The 15,604-nt window shown below is 44.1% G+C and overlaps 4 protein-coding genes across 8 annotated transcripts in view; 2 read left to right on the top strand and 2 right to left on the bottom strand.

The window, feature by feature from the left end:
• LOC125166588 (histone H3.1) overlaps positions 1-12,297 on the bottom strand; it is a 29,892-nt gene extending 17,595 nt beyond the window's left edge. The window contains exon 1 of the mRNA XM_047860508.1: positions 11,790-12,297. Within this exon, the coding sequence (XP_047716464.1) occupies positions 11,885-12,295 (411 nt within the window). The 5' untranslated portion in view covers positions 12,296-12,297 and the 3' untranslated portion in view covers positions 11,790-11,884. The remainder of the gene's footprint in view (positions 1-11,789) is intronic.
• Positions 2,736-7,532, top strand: LOC125166583 (histone H1.3). Of its 5 annotated transcripts, none has more exons than XM_047860495.1 (3): positions 2,736-3,574; positions 5,236-5,342; positions 6,519-7,532. In XM_047860495.1, the coding sequence occupies exon 1, from the start codon at positions 2,810-2,812 to the stop codon at positions 3,476-3,478; it is 669 nt and encodes a 222-aa protein (XP_047716451.1). In that variant the 5' UTR covers positions 2,736-2,809; the 3' UTR covers positions 3,479-3,574; positions 5,236-5,342; positions 6,519-7,532. The 5 variants fall into 5 exon arrangements, with proteins under 5 accessions (XP_047716451.1, XP_047716452.1, XP_047716449.1 ...); XM_047860493.1 differs by having other exon boundaries at positions 2,737-4,784; XM_047860496.1 differs by lacking the exon at positions 5,236-5,342.
• On the bottom strand, positions 3,757-9,395 carry LOC125165625 (histone H2A-beta, sperm-like). The gene is made up of 2 exons (XM_047858722.1): positions 9,380-9,395; positions 3,757-4,193 (listed from the first exon to the last, which is right to left on the bottom strand). The coding sequence occupies exons 1-2, from the start codon at positions 9,393-9,395 to the stop codon at positions 3,757-3,759; spliced, it is 453 nt and encodes a 150-aa protein (XP_047714678.1).
• Positions 12,298-13,518: 1,221 nt separating the features above from the next.
• Positions 13,519-14,564, top strand: LOC125166604 (histone H2B type 1-C/E/F/G/I). Its single transcript, XM_047860525.1, has one exon. It carries the CDS (start codon positions 13,566-13,568, stop codon positions 13,944-13,946), a length of 381 nt encoding a protein of 126 aa, XP_047716481.1. The 5' UTR covers positions 13,519-13,565; the 3' UTR covers positions 13,947-14,564.
• Positions 14,565-15,604: the final 1,040 nt, after the last annotated feature.

Genomic DNA, 15,604 nt, shown 5'->3' on the forward strand with positions numbered 1-15,604 from the left:
CCCCTTTCTCCTTGAACTTCGAAATTCACTGAATTTTGGAACATTTAAGCATAGCTGCTCTGGGCTGACCTGCTGAGCACTATCTAGACCTCTCACAGTGGTTTACTATGAGGAGAGGGAGGTTAACACCAAAATGGGGAGAACATGAATTCATAAGTGAGCTACCCATCACCCATCTAACTGGAGTTCCTCTCAGTTATTTTTACATGTATAAAATAAACGGTTCAGGTCTCGGTCTAACGGAAAAATCAATTGTTTTAACATATATGCAGATTTGGGCTTCAAAAGTAATAAACGCAACTTTTTTTGTGTGGGCTACGAAAATAAAAGGGGGGACGTTTCAAGTGTATAATACCTGGGGGTGAGCCAGCTTTCTAGATCCTCGTCCATGCTACAGTTACAGAGAGGATAAGTACCTGGGTCTCAGACAGTAGAAGTCACTAGAACAGCCAAACCCCATCCTTGTCTAAACATTTGGGGAAGAACTTTTCAGGTGAAATCAAGTCTCAACTATTGCTTCTCTAGGAAGGGCAGATGTTACCTACAATTAAGGAAATAGCCCTGATGTCCTCTCCCTTATGTGCGAACCAGTAAGAGTTGTACAAGAATGCAGTGGTGACATCTGCTGTAGGAACTTTTCACCTATTTTTTTTTTTAAGGTGTATTCATTTTTCAGAGACAGAGAGAGAGAGAGAGAGCATGAGTGGTGGAGGGGCAGAAAGAGAGAGGGAGACACAGAATCCAAAGCAGGCTCCACGCTCAGAGCTGTCAGCACAGAGCTCGAAGCGGGGCTCAAACTCACAAACCGTGAGATCATGACCTGAGCCGAAGTTGGATGCTCAACCGACTGAACCACCCAGGCCCCCACTTTTCACCTATCTGAAATTGAGTCTTTGCAACCTAGGGGACAATTCCACTGATTATTCAACAATTGATGTTTTGACTACCATGATGACCCAAATGGTAAACTTTTAAAAATCTCAATTTAAATTCTATCTTTAGGTCTAGATAATATTAGCTAGTAGGCTCCGGTCTGAAAAGGGCCTGTAAAATGTTTGGGGCCATTGCTATTGCCAATGACGCTATAGAGGACGACAAACAGTCCCTTTTAGACACTCCTAAAATGCCTGCCGAGGGAGAACTAAATGCTGCATATTCCATCCTGTAAGTTTACCTCTTTATACACAGTATTTGTATTTGGTATATAACACGGGCTCAAGTCCCACAGACTTGTATTCAGTCAGTGCCAGCCAATACCTGACTCATTAAAAATAAGCCAAGTGACTTTTATGAAATTAGTTAAGTGTGGAGAGATGACATCTTTAAAGCTGATTATCCTATTTTGGACTTATGTGAGAAAATTCCTAAATCATCATTGGATGGAAGCTGGAATAACTACATTTTTGGAAAGAAGGATATTTGTTAGAAGAAACATAACACCAAAATATTTATTTTCACAAGCATGTAGTTTAATTTCATTATCTGATTATTTGGTTGATAATATTAAATTTGTGTTTCATTATCCAATATTTACCCAATTTCATTATTTCTGTTGTGTTGCAAACTACAAGAGATGGAATAATAAAGTGGGTCATACCTGCCGTGAAATGTTTGTTCAACTCCTTTGGTGGGCATAGGTAGCCAAGTAAGTTAGGTTGTCACAGCGCAGTTCATAGTCTGTTAGTCAAAAGCCCAGGGAGAATTATGAAAGTCCAGAAAGTGATTTCAATGACATTTTTTTCTTTCTAATCTTGTGTCCCTACTTGCAATGTTGAAAAAGAGTCAAATAACATTTGCACTTTAAATTTCATTTTGAAATACAGGAAACATGTACGAAATTCTATGTTAAATATTGGAGTTAAAAAATCTTTGTCATTAAGTAATTTAGTTTCAAGGAGACGGATGGGATATAAACACGTAACTTTCTATTCTTCAACTCATATGAATGATGTAGACCCGCCATTCTATTGTTTCATGATTCTCTTTTCCTCTTTGCAGTTGATGTATAATGTCGATCCTAGGTCTGAAAAACCTATTATACAGTATTTTAGGAAAGCTGCTATTAAGAACTGTTTATCTGGAAAACCCACGGAGCCACCTCGCCCCCCATCCTTCCTGAAATGTTTAAATCCCCCCAATACGGGGATCAAATCCAGTTTACACACTGGTCACTCAAAGACTTAAAAAAGATTCTATTAAAAAAAATAGTTATCCATCGTGTACGTAGAATTTTCTATCCCTTTGCCAATTCCCAGGGCTTAGTGCAAACAACTGCGGGAGAGTTGTGCTACTGCTCCCGAGAAAAAAGCGTTTTTCCTTGTATATTCGAATAAAAATGAGCTTACTTATATAAATTTGCAAAGAAAAGAATGTGCAGATCCATGCCCTGGAAGACAGACGTGCAATGGGAACAGAGAGAAATAGTATTTTTAAGGAAAATCTGAAAGTTGTCTCAATTTGACCGAAGTTTTAAAGAGAGTTGGGGGAATCGGGAAAGTTTCAGGGTACTGGTTTTGAAACTAGGGATAGCAAATAAGGCAGGGATGAAGCCTGAACACTCTCGGATCCGTTTCCCCCAAATCTCTAATTATTTCATGCCCAGATTTCTTACGTTTTTCTTCTTTTTTAAGGGGAAAGAAACACAGCCACACTGCAGAGCGGAGGAGCCCTTCTGAGCGGCGCGGCGCACGGCGCAGGCAACCAATCATCACTCAGCCACTCGCTATATAAACCCCGCGCCGCCGTCCTCCGAGACGCGCCGCCCTGACAGTTTGAGTTTACTTTTTGTCTTAGTTGGCAACGCGGAAGGATGTCGGAGACCGCGCCAGTCGCTCCTGTGGCGCCCGCACCCGCAGAGAAGGCACCTGTGAAGAAGAAGGTGAAGAAGAGCGGCGCTGCCGCCGGGAAGCGCAAGGCGTCCGGGCCGCCGGTGTCCGAGCTCATCACCAAGGCCGTGGCCGCCTCCAAGGAGCGCAGCGGCGTGTCCCTGGCCGCGCTCAAGAAGGCGCTGGCGGCCGCCGGCTACGACGTGGAGAAGAACAACAGCCGCATCAAGCTGGGCCTCAAGAGCCTGGTGAGCAAGGGCACCCTGGTGCAGACCAAGGGCACCGGCGCCTCGGGCTCCTTCAAGCTCAACAAGAAGGCGGCGTCCGGGGAGGCCAAGCCCAAAGCCAAGAAGGCGGGCGCGGCCAAGCCCAAGAAGGCTGCCGGGGCGGCCAAGAAAGCCAAGAAGGCGACGGGGGCCAGCACCCCCAAGAAGAGCGCCAAGAAGACCCCGAAGAAGGCGAAGAAGCCCGCGGCGGCGGCGGCTGCGGGCAAGAAAGTGGCCAAGAGCCCGAAGAAGGTGAAAGCGGCCAAACCCAAGAAGGCGGCTAAGAGCCCCGCCAAGGCCAAGGCCCCGAAGCCCAAAGCGGCCAAGCCCAAAGCTGCCAAGCCTAAGGCGACAAAGGCAAAGAAAGCTGCGCCTAAGAAGAAGTGAAGGTTGTAGCGGTATGTCCTGCCTCCGAGTTCTCAAAGGCTCTTTTCAGAGCCACCCCACTATTTCAAGTGGAAGAGCTTAACTGGTATCTCTAAGGTACTTTTTGTGTTTCGTCTTGACACTCATTCGTCGTCAGCCTTTTTAGTTTCCTTTCTCCTCTCTTGTTCAAATACTCGCGCCGGAGCAGGTGATTGGTCCGCGGCTTTTGAATTGAGTGGCTCTAGAGGAACCTGCTGCCTCTCCTTGCAATTCTAATCTGTAAGCTGCTGTCACTAGGGCTACCGTTCTCGAGAAGTTTGGTGGCTCTGAGAAGGAAGAACCTTTGACTGTTTGGGGCAGGGACCGTGAGTGGGTAACTCCTCATTTGCCCTAAGCTTTGTGGTGGTTCTCGGTCTTAGGACGCCGCCCTGCGCGATGGTCACGCGGCCCAGCAGCTTGTTGAGCTCCTCGTCGTTGCGGATGGCCAGCTGCAGGTGGCGCGGGATGATGCGCGTCTTCTTGTTGTCGCGGGCCGCGTTGCCCGCCAGCTCCAGGATCTCGGCCGTCAGGTACACCGGCGCGCCGGCCCCCACCCGCTCGGCGTAGTTGCCCTTGCGGAGCAGGCGGTGCACGCGGCCCACCGGGAACTGCAGCCCGGCCCGCGACGAGCGCGTCTTGGCCTTGGCGCGAGCCTTGCCGCCCTGCTTCCCGCGCCCCCACGTGTTTGGAGAAGGGGCTGTAGTGTAAAAAGCCGGTCTGAAGAAGGGGCCATTATAGTCACTGGATGTTTCCTAACGTTTCTTTCCCATTGGTTTGCAGATGTTGTTCTGAGTTAGCCAATCAGAAGGTACTCTTGACTTGCTGGGCCCCCAGTGGTAGAAAAATACTGCGCCAGTTAGAGGTTGACATTAAAGCTTGTGTATGTTGTGGAGCAGTAGAAAATCTTGTTTTTGTTTTTGTTTTTTCCCCCTTGGTTAGTTTGAGGCCTCCTTTGGGGCACTATTCACGCTATTCTCCTCTAAAGCTGAATGATTATTTAGCACCCCGAGGCTAAGGAACATTAAAAAGGGTAAAAGTCTTCTCTGGTGGTTTGTTATTCATCCTCTTTGCCAGATTTCCTTCCCCTGGATTGCTGAGAGGTCCCAGGGAGGCATGGTTGGCTTGAATATTTATGCCGAATAATGAAAGAATACAAAGGGTGAAACGCAATAAAAGAAAAATCTCTGGGAGTCTGCGTGGTTTGTTAGAAAGTTCCCGGAGTTGGAGTTGCGGTGACCAGAGCAAAACATTTGGATTCTACATGGGTTGATCTTCCACCAGGGCCGAGGTGGGTTGGTTGGTTGGTTTATTTATTTATTTATTTACTTATTTATTTAATTTCAAGGAAGTCCACTTGATTTTACTGGGAAATCTTGGCAAAAATCTGATCATTATGGGGCTGTAAAGGTGGATGGGGAAACATCTTTATTTTCTCAAAGAGTACATGCAATTTGTCATTTCCCTCAATTATGTGTGTAGGCAATTAATCACAATGCATTTTGCTAGTGCCTGTGGCTTTTCCAGTAATGACAACCACAGATATTTTCTTATCAGTTTCAAGTACTGAAGGTATTTTGAAATGAAGTTTGCACTCTGAGCTCTTGGCACTGACGACATTCATCATTACACCTGGTGCCCCTTGTTATTTGATGTGTCCCTGATGAAACACATCATTGCATACACATCCTTAAAAGAAATACACTTTGATAACTGCATTTTAATGTCGCTTTCTTATCCAGTATGCTTTAAGTATGGAGAAGGTGTCTAGATTTCCTCAGACCGTCCTTAGAGTCCAAAGAACTCAGATACTGCTGATCACATCTCCAGTGGGCACAGATTACTCAAGGTTCAAGTCCCTTTTGACTTTGTTTCTCGATTTGCAGCCTTCCTCCCCTACGCTTACGGCTTAATAGCTTATTAACATTTATTATTTTCAAACTTTGTTAAAACAGGCCTGGGGGATGTATCCGAGAGTATCTTTCTAGCTGTTCTTTTTTTTTTTTTTTTTTAATGTTTATTTACTTTTTGAAAGAGAAACAGCGTGAGTGGGGGGGGGGGTAGAGAGAGAGGGAGACACAGAATCTGAAGCAGGCTCCAGACAATGAGCTGTTAGCACAGAGCCCAGCGCAGGGCTGGAACTCAATGACTGTGAGATCATGACCTGAGTCGAAGTTGGATGCTCAACCGACTGAGCCACCCAGGCGCCCCTCTTCCTAGCTGTTCTAAGCAGGGGTTCAACTTTTCCGAATCACAGCTGCAGCTCATAATTTCTTTCCAGAAAGAGCCCCCCCCCAACTCTTTATGACAGTGACTTGTTTGAGGATGAGATCTGGATAAATGGGGGAATGTGACATATTGACTCAAAAGAATCTTTCTGAAGACAAGAGGTTGTATGGATCGGAAAAGAGAAGTGGCAAGAGACCCGTGCGCTTTCTCGTACACAGGATGAGAGAGCCCACTCTGATGCAGAGCCAGGTGGGATCAGAGAATGAGGCCAGCACGGGGCATTCAGTGAGTGGTCAAAATGACTACGAGTGTCTCTGCAGTTCCTTACAGTTTACAGGACACTCTGTCACCACCTCCCTATGAGGCTTTTGCATTAGGTATAGTTAAAATGCTGGTTTCACAGTTAAAAAAAAAATTGTGGCTTGAGGGTGCCTGGGTGGCTCAGTTGGTTAAGCGTTCAGCTGTTGTTTCAGCTCAGGTTAGGTCGAGTCCTGGGCTGGGCTTCGTGCTGACAGTGCGGAGCCTGCTTGCGATTCTCTCTCTCTCTCTCTCTCTCTCTCTCTGAAGAATAAATTAAAAAAAGAAAGAAAAGAAAAAGAAAATTGTGGCTTGGAAGGATGATCTGCCCAGAATTGGCTTGTCACTGAACGGTGGACCTGGGTCTCAAGTACAAGTTTCTTTGTTTCTACTTGGTCGTGTGCCCCATGTATTGTATCAGCTACAAAGGGAGTGGAGTTCTTGGTTTCATTTTCAGCCTCGTCCAGAAGGTAGTAGAGTTATTGTAATTCTGTTTCAGGCCCGTTGTGACTTAACTACTTCACAAGCCCTTTGGAATGCCTCAGACACAGCTAAGTATGATTTCATCAAGGTCCTAATTTTTCTATGGTTTCCATATATTCGTATTCGGATTCCTTTCCCTGGGACAGGACAGGGTTTTCACAGGCATCAGAACTTATTTAAATCTTTTCCCATCTTCCCCCAATTTTTGTTACAGCTAACGTCCTGGGTAAGGAAGACCACCGCTGTCTTAGTGTTCTGCACCCAGAGGACGAGGGAACAGGAAGCTCATTCCCAGTCACCGTGTTTCATCACTGACCACGTCCCTGGGACGGTCTCCCTTGAGGGTCTCTTGAAATGCTCATGCTTGGGTTTCTGATGCTCTCTTGGTGAACCAAGAGGGTCTGTCCGTTATTGTTGCAAAAGCCCAGGTTTAGAAAAACCTGAGAGATTGACACTTACAGATGGCAAACATCAGACAGGCGCCCCTGTGAGTAGTTCTCTCAGAAGCACACAACCAGTCAATCAATCAATCGATCAATCAATATAAATACAATTTTCAGGACCAGTCTGAAGTAACCACTTTCTCCTTCTGCTTAGTAATTGCCTGACTTCTTATAACAGGAGGCGGCACACTGTATTCCTGTCACTGTATTGAGGCCCCAATTGTTCCTGTCACTCAGTCACTAAATCAGGTTGATGTTTATTTAGAGTCTCGGTAAGTGATCTTTCCGCCTTTCTCACATGCTCTCTGTATCTTCTCCGGCTTGGGATGATTCTACTGTTTCCCACCCAGGGTCCTAATTCTCCAGCCCCGAACTCTGCAATTCTGGTCATTCTGTGATCTGTCTTATGCATAGGGTGACTGGCTTCCCATTGCCTTAGGTTCAGGTGGGAACTTTGCAGTCAATTTTTTTTTTTTCATAATAATACTTTCTGCTTGCATTAACTAGCACTAATAACAACTCAAATTTTCTTTTCAGTGCCTTCTCATTTGTTCTTTTTTTTTTTTTTTTTTTTTTTTTTTAAAGAACATCACCATCAACCCAGAAATTTCCCTCATGTATGTTTTTTTTTTTTTTTTTTTTTTAATTTTATTTTAAATTTTTTTTTTTTCAACGTTTATTTATTTTTGGGACAGAGAGAGACAGAGCATGAACGGGGGAGGGGCAGAGAGAGAGGGAGTCACAGAATCGGAAACAGGCTCCAGGCTCTGAGCCATCAACCCAGAGCCCGACGCGGGGCTCGAACTCACGGACCGCGAGATCGTGACCTGGCTGAAGTCGGACGCTCAACCGACTGCGCCACCCAGGCGCCCCTCTTTTTCTTTTTTTTAAACAACTTTCTTCACCTGCCATTCTCTCCTCTCTGCCTGGGAGAGTTTTCCCAGTTCCATTTCAAGTTCCATCTCCTTGAATAAATTCCCCTAATTAACATGTCTAGCCTCTGATAATGTGCTTTGATGACATTTAACAATTGGGTGCCATTATTATCATGGCAAATTTATAATGCTTCTATTCTTTTCTCTCATTAAACTACACCTTAGGGCCTCAGTCATGGTTTTCCACTACTCTAAGGTTTGTGTTTTTAATTGACTAAGGTTTTTTGTTGTTGTTGTTTTTTTCCCCATAAGTGTTCTTTTTAATCCTCATTCTCGATTTAACCCATTACCCCCCCCCCCCCCCCCCCTCTGGTAACCACCAGTTGGTTCTCTATAGTTAAGAGTCTGCTTCTTGGTTGGTCTTTCTTTCTTTTTTCCCTTTTGTTCATGTTTTGTTTCTTAAATTCCACATGGGAGTGAAATCATATGGTGCTTGTCTTTCTCTGACTTATTTCGCTTAGTATTATACTCTCTAGCTCCATCCAAGTTGTTGCCAAATGGCAAGATTTCCTTCTGTTTTTTATGGCTGAATAACATTCCATTGTCTATATACCACATCTACTTTATTCATTCATCTATCCATGGACACCTGGGCTGCTTTCATAGTTTGGCTATTGTAAATAATGCTGCAATAAACAAAGGAATGCCTATACCCCTTTGAATTAGTGTTTTCTAAAAAATCTTTTGGATAAATACCCAGTAATGTGATTATTGGGCCTTAAGGGAGTTCTATTTTTAACCTTTGGAGGAACCTCCATACTGTTTTCCACAGTGGCTGCGCTACTCTGCATTCCCACCAACAGTGCGTGAGGGCTCCTTTTTCTCCACATCCTAGCCAGCACCTGTTGATTCTGGTGTTTTTGATTTTCGCCATTCTGCCAAGTGTGAGGCGATATCTCGTTTTAATTGACTGAGTTTTTAATCCTGTCCAATAGGTGGGATTATCCCCAGATATGAATCAGAATGAGTCATTTTATTTTCTGTCTTTCTATGAAGGAAGCCAAGAGTAATAAATCTCTCTGCCCCTTTTATGGCCCTCTTCCCCATGGCTTGACTTAGGTATTACCTCCCTTACTTTCTGACTCGTGCTATGCTGCCGAAGGTGTTGGGGTTACTACAACAAAAAGAAAACCAAAAATATTTATAATGCTTTCATGGCAAAAAAATCTCCAGATATAAAAAATCAATATCCCTCTGCTGCCAGTTGTGGTAGGAAGTGTATGCAAAATGAAATAAAATTTCTGAATTGTCTTGATTTGAGCTATCATTTCCATGAGAGCAAGTTCCTGGTCATTCGGAGATTATACAGTGATAAAAAGTGATGTAGTCTCAGGCAACCAGATAAACCCGAAATGCATATACGACTTAATTACCAGTAGGTACATATGAAATGTGACCTGAGTCGTAATTTGTGATCTTTCTCCAATAAAATAAAAATTCATTAAAAGCAATTTGATATCAAGTACTACTATTTTTTCTTACATTGTGGAACCTTATACCTGACTTCTGGCCCATTGTAACCACTCAATAAATTTATTTCTACTTAGGAAAATTGTATATGAAAATTACACAAACTCTACCATTTTTAAAAAAAATGTTTATTTATTTTTGAGAGAGACAGAGTGCGAGCAGGGGAGGGGCAGAGAGGGAGACACAGAATCCAAAGCAGACTCCAGGCTCTGAGCTGTTGGCACGCAGCGTAATGTGGGGCTTTGAACTCATGGACCGAGCGATCATGACCGGAGCCGAAGTTGGACACCGACTTCAGTTAACCGACTGAGCCACCCAGGTGCCCCTAATGTTTTATTTCTATAGTCAGGACTGTAGTAAACAGTAATCTGTTTGTGCAATAATTTTTTTTAAATTCCAATTTAACTAAGAAGTTTTCTGAGGGTTTGTTCAGGCGAAGGACCATTCTACATATTCTGGTGGATTTAATGACCTAAAAAGATGTTTTCTGTGCCCACTGGGTCCTCATATCCTGATGACCAACATCCGGTGAGACAGAACACAGATTAAAAAACTCACTGTGCTAGAATTTCAAAGGAAGTAGGAAACCACACTCTAATATGAATGCCTTTATCCAACATTACACATATAAAACATCCACTGATTTTAGCTATGGATAGCTAAGCTCTTTTCCATATGGACCCAGAGTTCCCTATTCCCAAATTCCCAAGTCTCAACGTCTGAAAGAGTCGCAAGAACAAAAATTTCTTCTATAACACCTCTAGGACTTTTTACGCTGGCTGACTTGTCTGTGCACTTTATGTATAGCTTTGTCAATGTTAAGTATACCACCCCAGTAGTCCCTTTCTTTAGTGACCCTTGAGGTGAAACAGTCCATTAAAAGTTTTCGGGTTTTTTTGATAGAAGCTTCTCAATTCTATAGTTAAGGATACCTTTTCCTATCTCAAACTCAAACTTGCTGAAGCGTTTAAATACATGAGAGACGAAATCCTTCCAAGTAGTGTGTGTATCCCAATCAGTAAGCATTCTTCTATATTTCCAAATAACTCCCTGAATGGTTTTAGAACAGAATTCCTGATTTCCCTTCTATTCGGTTACCGGTTTGGAAATTGAGAAACCTGTTATTTTCATGGAAAAGGAACATCTGTTTAATAATAGCATCAAACTGGGGCGCCTGGGTGGCGCAGTCGGTGAAGCGTCCGACTTCAGCCAGGTCACGATCTCGCGGTCGGTGAGTTCACGATCTCGCGAGATCTCGAGTGATCTCGCGTGAGTTCGAGCCCCCCGTCGGCTCTGGGCTGATGGCTCGGAGCCTGGAGCCTGTTTCCGATTCTGTGTCTCCCTCTCTCTCTGCCCCTCCCCCGTTCATGCTCTGTCTCTCTCTGTCCCAAAAAATAAATAAACGTTGAAAAACGCTTAAAAAAAATAAATAATAGCATCAAACCATTTTCTTACAGGCAGTGAACAGAATAATTTAAGAAACCTCTCCAGCTTCCAAAGGATTGTCATGTTTTCCTGATAAATATGAGGTAGTCTCATAAGATTTAAATCGAGAGTAAGATAGAGAATTTAGGAAAGCCAAAAGTGCCTTTCTGAATGGCAGTTGAAGGCTCAGTCAATAGACCATGCAACTCGATTTTTGCGTTGTAAATTCGAGCCCCAATTTAGGTGTAGAAATTCCTTAAAACCTTAAAAAAAAAAGCGTCAGTTAAAAGGATCTTCATTCCTGCGTTAAAAGCGTCAGTAGAAAGGATCCTCATTCCTGCGTTCATTTCCAGAGGTACTTTCTGAGACCCACCCAAACCGCTCTTGGTTGTTTAGTCTGGTAGATGTACCGGGAAGGATAGACGGCAAGAAGTTCTCAGGAAACGCTACCCTCTTACTTTTTTGTGCTCCAGCTAATAACCCAAACCTTGGCTCCCCTTAAGAGGCTTAGGGGGAGATCTTTGATCACCTTTCATAAAGGTCCGGAGGTTGCTAGTGAGTTGGGTCCCCAAATTCTGGTAAGTGCCGACCAAGGGTTCTGGGGCTTGGGATTCTATAAGTTCAACACGGTGAACCCTGGGAGAAACAGATAACCAGAAGCCTTGAAGGCTCAGCCCAGGCCCCCAAAGACACAACGGGCCACCCCTCGAACAGCGCCAAGTAACGTTGCAAAAGTCAGAGCCGGTAGGATGTAAGAGGCAAGGGAACCGTCACGATACCAAAAACGTGCAACAGACCATACTCGGAGTTTAGAATAAAACCCATAAATCCGAGAGCCAGAACGAAACCTGTCAGACCTATGCAACATACGGAGAAGTAGGGGTTTGAAAGTAAAACCATGTAACTAAACACACTAGGAAAACTTCAGGAGACCAAAGGCTTGAGAGCTTAAGACAGCCCTAAATGTTTTTCAGGCCTGCTACAAGTTTGAGCTCGGTTAGCAATGGAACTTACTTGTTTAAGTGTCACGGCATCTGTTATAGAGCAAAGTGGTTGGCTCTGAAAAGAGCCTTTGGGTTCAAAGTTGGCACAGAATCAGGAGATCAAGTTTACGCCCGCTCCCCGCGGATGCGGCGCGCCAGCTGGATGTCCTTGGGCATGATGGTGACGCGCTTGGCGTGGATGGCGCACAGGTTGGTGTCCTCGAAGAGCCCCACCAGGTAGGCCTCGCACGCCTCCTGCAGCGCCATCACGGCCGAGCTCTGGAAGCGCAGGTCGGTCTTGAAGTCCTGCGCGATCTCGCGCACCAGCCGCTGGAACGGCAGCTTGCGGATCAGCAGCTCGGTGGACTTCTGGTAGCGGCGGATCTCGCGCAGGGCCACCGTGCCGGGCCGGTAGCGGTGCGGCTTCTTGACGCCGCCGGTGGCCGGCGCGCTCTTGCGGGCCGCCTTGGTGGCCAGCTGCTTGCGCGGGGCCTTGCCGCCCGTCGACTTGCGCGCCGTCTGCTTCGTGCGAGCCATGGCCTAACTGCAAAGTCAGGAAACCAGGGCAAGAGCTCGCCCCTGCATTTATACAGGGGGAGAATCACTCTGATTGGATTGTGGGCCATCCCGGTGAGTCAACTGGAGCTACATTCCGGAAGTGCTCCCTGAGATTTAGCATTGGTTTCATCTGTTCCGTGCTAGTTTCTGATTGGTTAATTTCAATTAACCGACTTGTTCCCGCCCCCTTGGGGGAAAAAAATCACTAAGCTATTTGTTTCCCTTGTGATGCTTGGCACACAACAAATAGGACCGACAAACTCCATAATTCTCGTAAATAATTCTGTTGAATTTTTCTTCTGTTTGTCTATACAAAGTACGGTGTTCTTGAAACAAGACAGTACTTGAGAATTTCTCTTTAAAAAATCCGCCATTTTCTGCATAGTTATCTCGTTTTCATCCGGAAGGTATTTCCTGTCCTATTTGAAAATCCCACTGTATAATAGCTCATGAGTTCCACTTCATTTTATTTACAGCAAATATCTAGTTCACTCCAGTATGGTCTAGGACACAATGTTAACACATAAGGAACTTTATATTTCCGGATTCGCACGTTAAAATTCCAATGTTTTGGAGCCCCTCGTTCTTTTTAATACCGTATTTGACTCAAACTGGTGATTGGACTCTGATGTTTGGTTTTAATGGATTTAAAACGTCAGTCGGGGTCTAATGGGGTGAGCATTGAGGAAAACGTTTGCAATGCTGAAAGTTGAAAAAGATGGCGGTGATCGAGAGTCTTTTGCAACATATCTTAATGATAATAGTCTAGCATATTATGATTCTTGTCAGAAGAGACCCGAGGTGTCCTGGATAATTTATGACAAACCCAAAGGAGCAGTAGTTAGGACTCTACTGGGCTATATAATAGAATTTCCTTCCCTCGTTTTCGCGTGCCAGTTCGAAAGTTTCCACTTTCATAATTTAAAAGAAGGTTTTATTGAGAGGTTTTCTTTTTTCTTTTTTGTTTGATTTTTGGTGAATGCACTTTGAGCAATAAAGCGGTATTGTAAATTAACCTATTGGATTCTCTGGAAGAGTTAGTTTTTTAGTCCAATAAAAAAGCAGGTTTGCAACGCTGCTTTTGCATGCTATTAATCTATTGGTCAGTTTTGGTCCAATCAAAATTCAGACTTTTGGACCCTCATTTGCATATACGTGATATAAATACTCGGGATTTTTTTTTTTTTTTTTCCCCCTCTCAGTCTTTTCCTTGTTGGTCACAACTTTTCTGCTTTTGGTATTGTTTGTCATGCCTGAGCCAGCGAAGTCCGCCCCGGCCCCGAAGAAGGGCTCCAAGAAGGCGGTGACCAAAGCGCAGAAGAAGGACGGCAAGAAGCGCAAGCGCAGCCGCAAGGAGAGCTACTCGGTGTACGTGTACAAGGTGCTGAAGCAGGTGCACCCCGACACCGGCATCTCGTCCAAGGCCATGGGCATCATGAACTCGTTCGTCAACGACATCTTCGAGCGCATCGCGGGCGAGGCGTCGCGCCTGGCGCATTACAACAAGCGCTCGACCATCACGTCCCGGGAGATCCAGACGGCCGTGCGCCTGCTGCTGCCCGGGGAGCTGGCCAAGCACGCCGTGTCCGAGGGCACCAAGGCCGTCACCAAGTACACCAGCTCCAAGTAGACTCGCCAAGTAAGCGCCCTCTTACCCAACCCCAAAGGCTCTTTTCAGAGCCACTCACTTTTGCATATAAAGAGTTGTAATAGCAAGGTTCCTCAACTGGCTTTAAAAGCATGTTTTGTCTTTTTACAGCCCTGTTTCCATAAGATGTGAGAACTGTTACAGTATGAGATGTTTATTGGAACTTATGTTAATCTTTAGAGCCACATAGATTATGTGAAATGTGTATAGTAGGAACTTGGCTAAAGCCCTGAAAGAATAGTTTTTGTGTGGTTTCTTTAAATTTTTACTTGGTTCTTTGTTCAATCATTAGACTTTAAAATAATTTCACACTGGGTGGCTGTAACTTACAGTTGTCTGTGCTTAAGTACATGTACTTTGGCTATTTGTTTTCATTACAATGCCCACATTATAACAACATAATTATATGTATTTCACAAAGGCCAACTCGTGCAATGAGAAATTATTTTGCACAGGACACCAAACTGTGAATGTCATTCATCCCATAATAGATGTAAATTAGGCATGGGTATTACTGAACTGCAGAATTTAATCATAGCATCTATTGTAGACTGTTTCGACAATTCTTCAAATGTACATTAAAATGAATTTATCATCCATTTTATTTTGCCTGTATGTTATTGATGTAATCAACTGCACAGCATGTTGAGTCATTTTCCTAAACCCTAATTTTGATCCACTTTTACATGGTTTTTCTTTTCTTGCCTTTGCTGTATCGTTCTGTATTCATTTAGACAGAGAAAAACTAAAACGAAACAAAAATAAGAAAAGATCTAGGTAGGCAGGGATCACAGAAGATATGGATGAAAATCATTGGGTTTCGTGTGTTAATTATGGAAAAGTAGACGGTTTGTTTTTGTGCTGCTGAAAAAATGAGTTAGATGTATTGCTGTTGAGCACGTCATTGTTTATAGGCTTGGTATTAGGGAAGCCTGCAAGGCATGACCTATGTATACTTATGTTGGAGATATGTGTGAGGGTTACACAGTTGTCAAAGGGAATATTCCCATTATAGGTTTGTTCTCCCCCCCTCCCTTCTTTTCCTTTTTAAAATGTATGTCTTCCATTAGATAATGATTGCAGTTTCAGTTCATGTTATGGTATCTTAGATGGAACACTGATTGAAGATGCTACATGTGTTAGCTAACTGTTAGCTGTTGCTGCACAACAATTCATTTGAATTTACTATCTTAAAACAATACACATGTACAATGTGAGTGTCTGTGGGTCTGGGCAGAGTTTAGGTGAGTCCTAGATCAGGATGCTATTGAGATGTTACCTCGGATAGAGGTCTCTTGGATGCTTGCGTGGGGAAATATCATCTTCCAAAGTCACTGCTTAACTGAATTTGTTTCTTTGTGCTTGTAGGGCTGAGGAATTCATTTTCTTTCTTGCTGGCTGTTGGCTTGAATGGTCGTAGGCTTTTGGTTTTAGGCCTCCCTCCCTTTCTAAAGAGCCCCTGGGTTTCTTGGCGTTTGTGCATGCTGCCATGGATACTTGGTCCGTCAAAGCCAGCATGGTAAAGTCAAGGAGGATAGATATTACACAACATACACGTCAGTTAACAATAATCATATACAGAAAAATTACATCCAGTCACCTTTGTAGTACTCTGTGGGTTGGAAATAAGTCACAAGTCA

Source organism: Prionailurus viverrinus, chromosome B2, assembly GCF_022837055.1.
Source record: "Prionailurus viverrinus isolate Anna chromosome B2, UM_Priviv_1.0, whole genome shotgun sequence".
Lineage (NCBI taxonomy): Eukaryota > Metazoa > Chordata > Mammalia > Carnivora > Felidae > Prionailurus > Prionailurus viverrinus.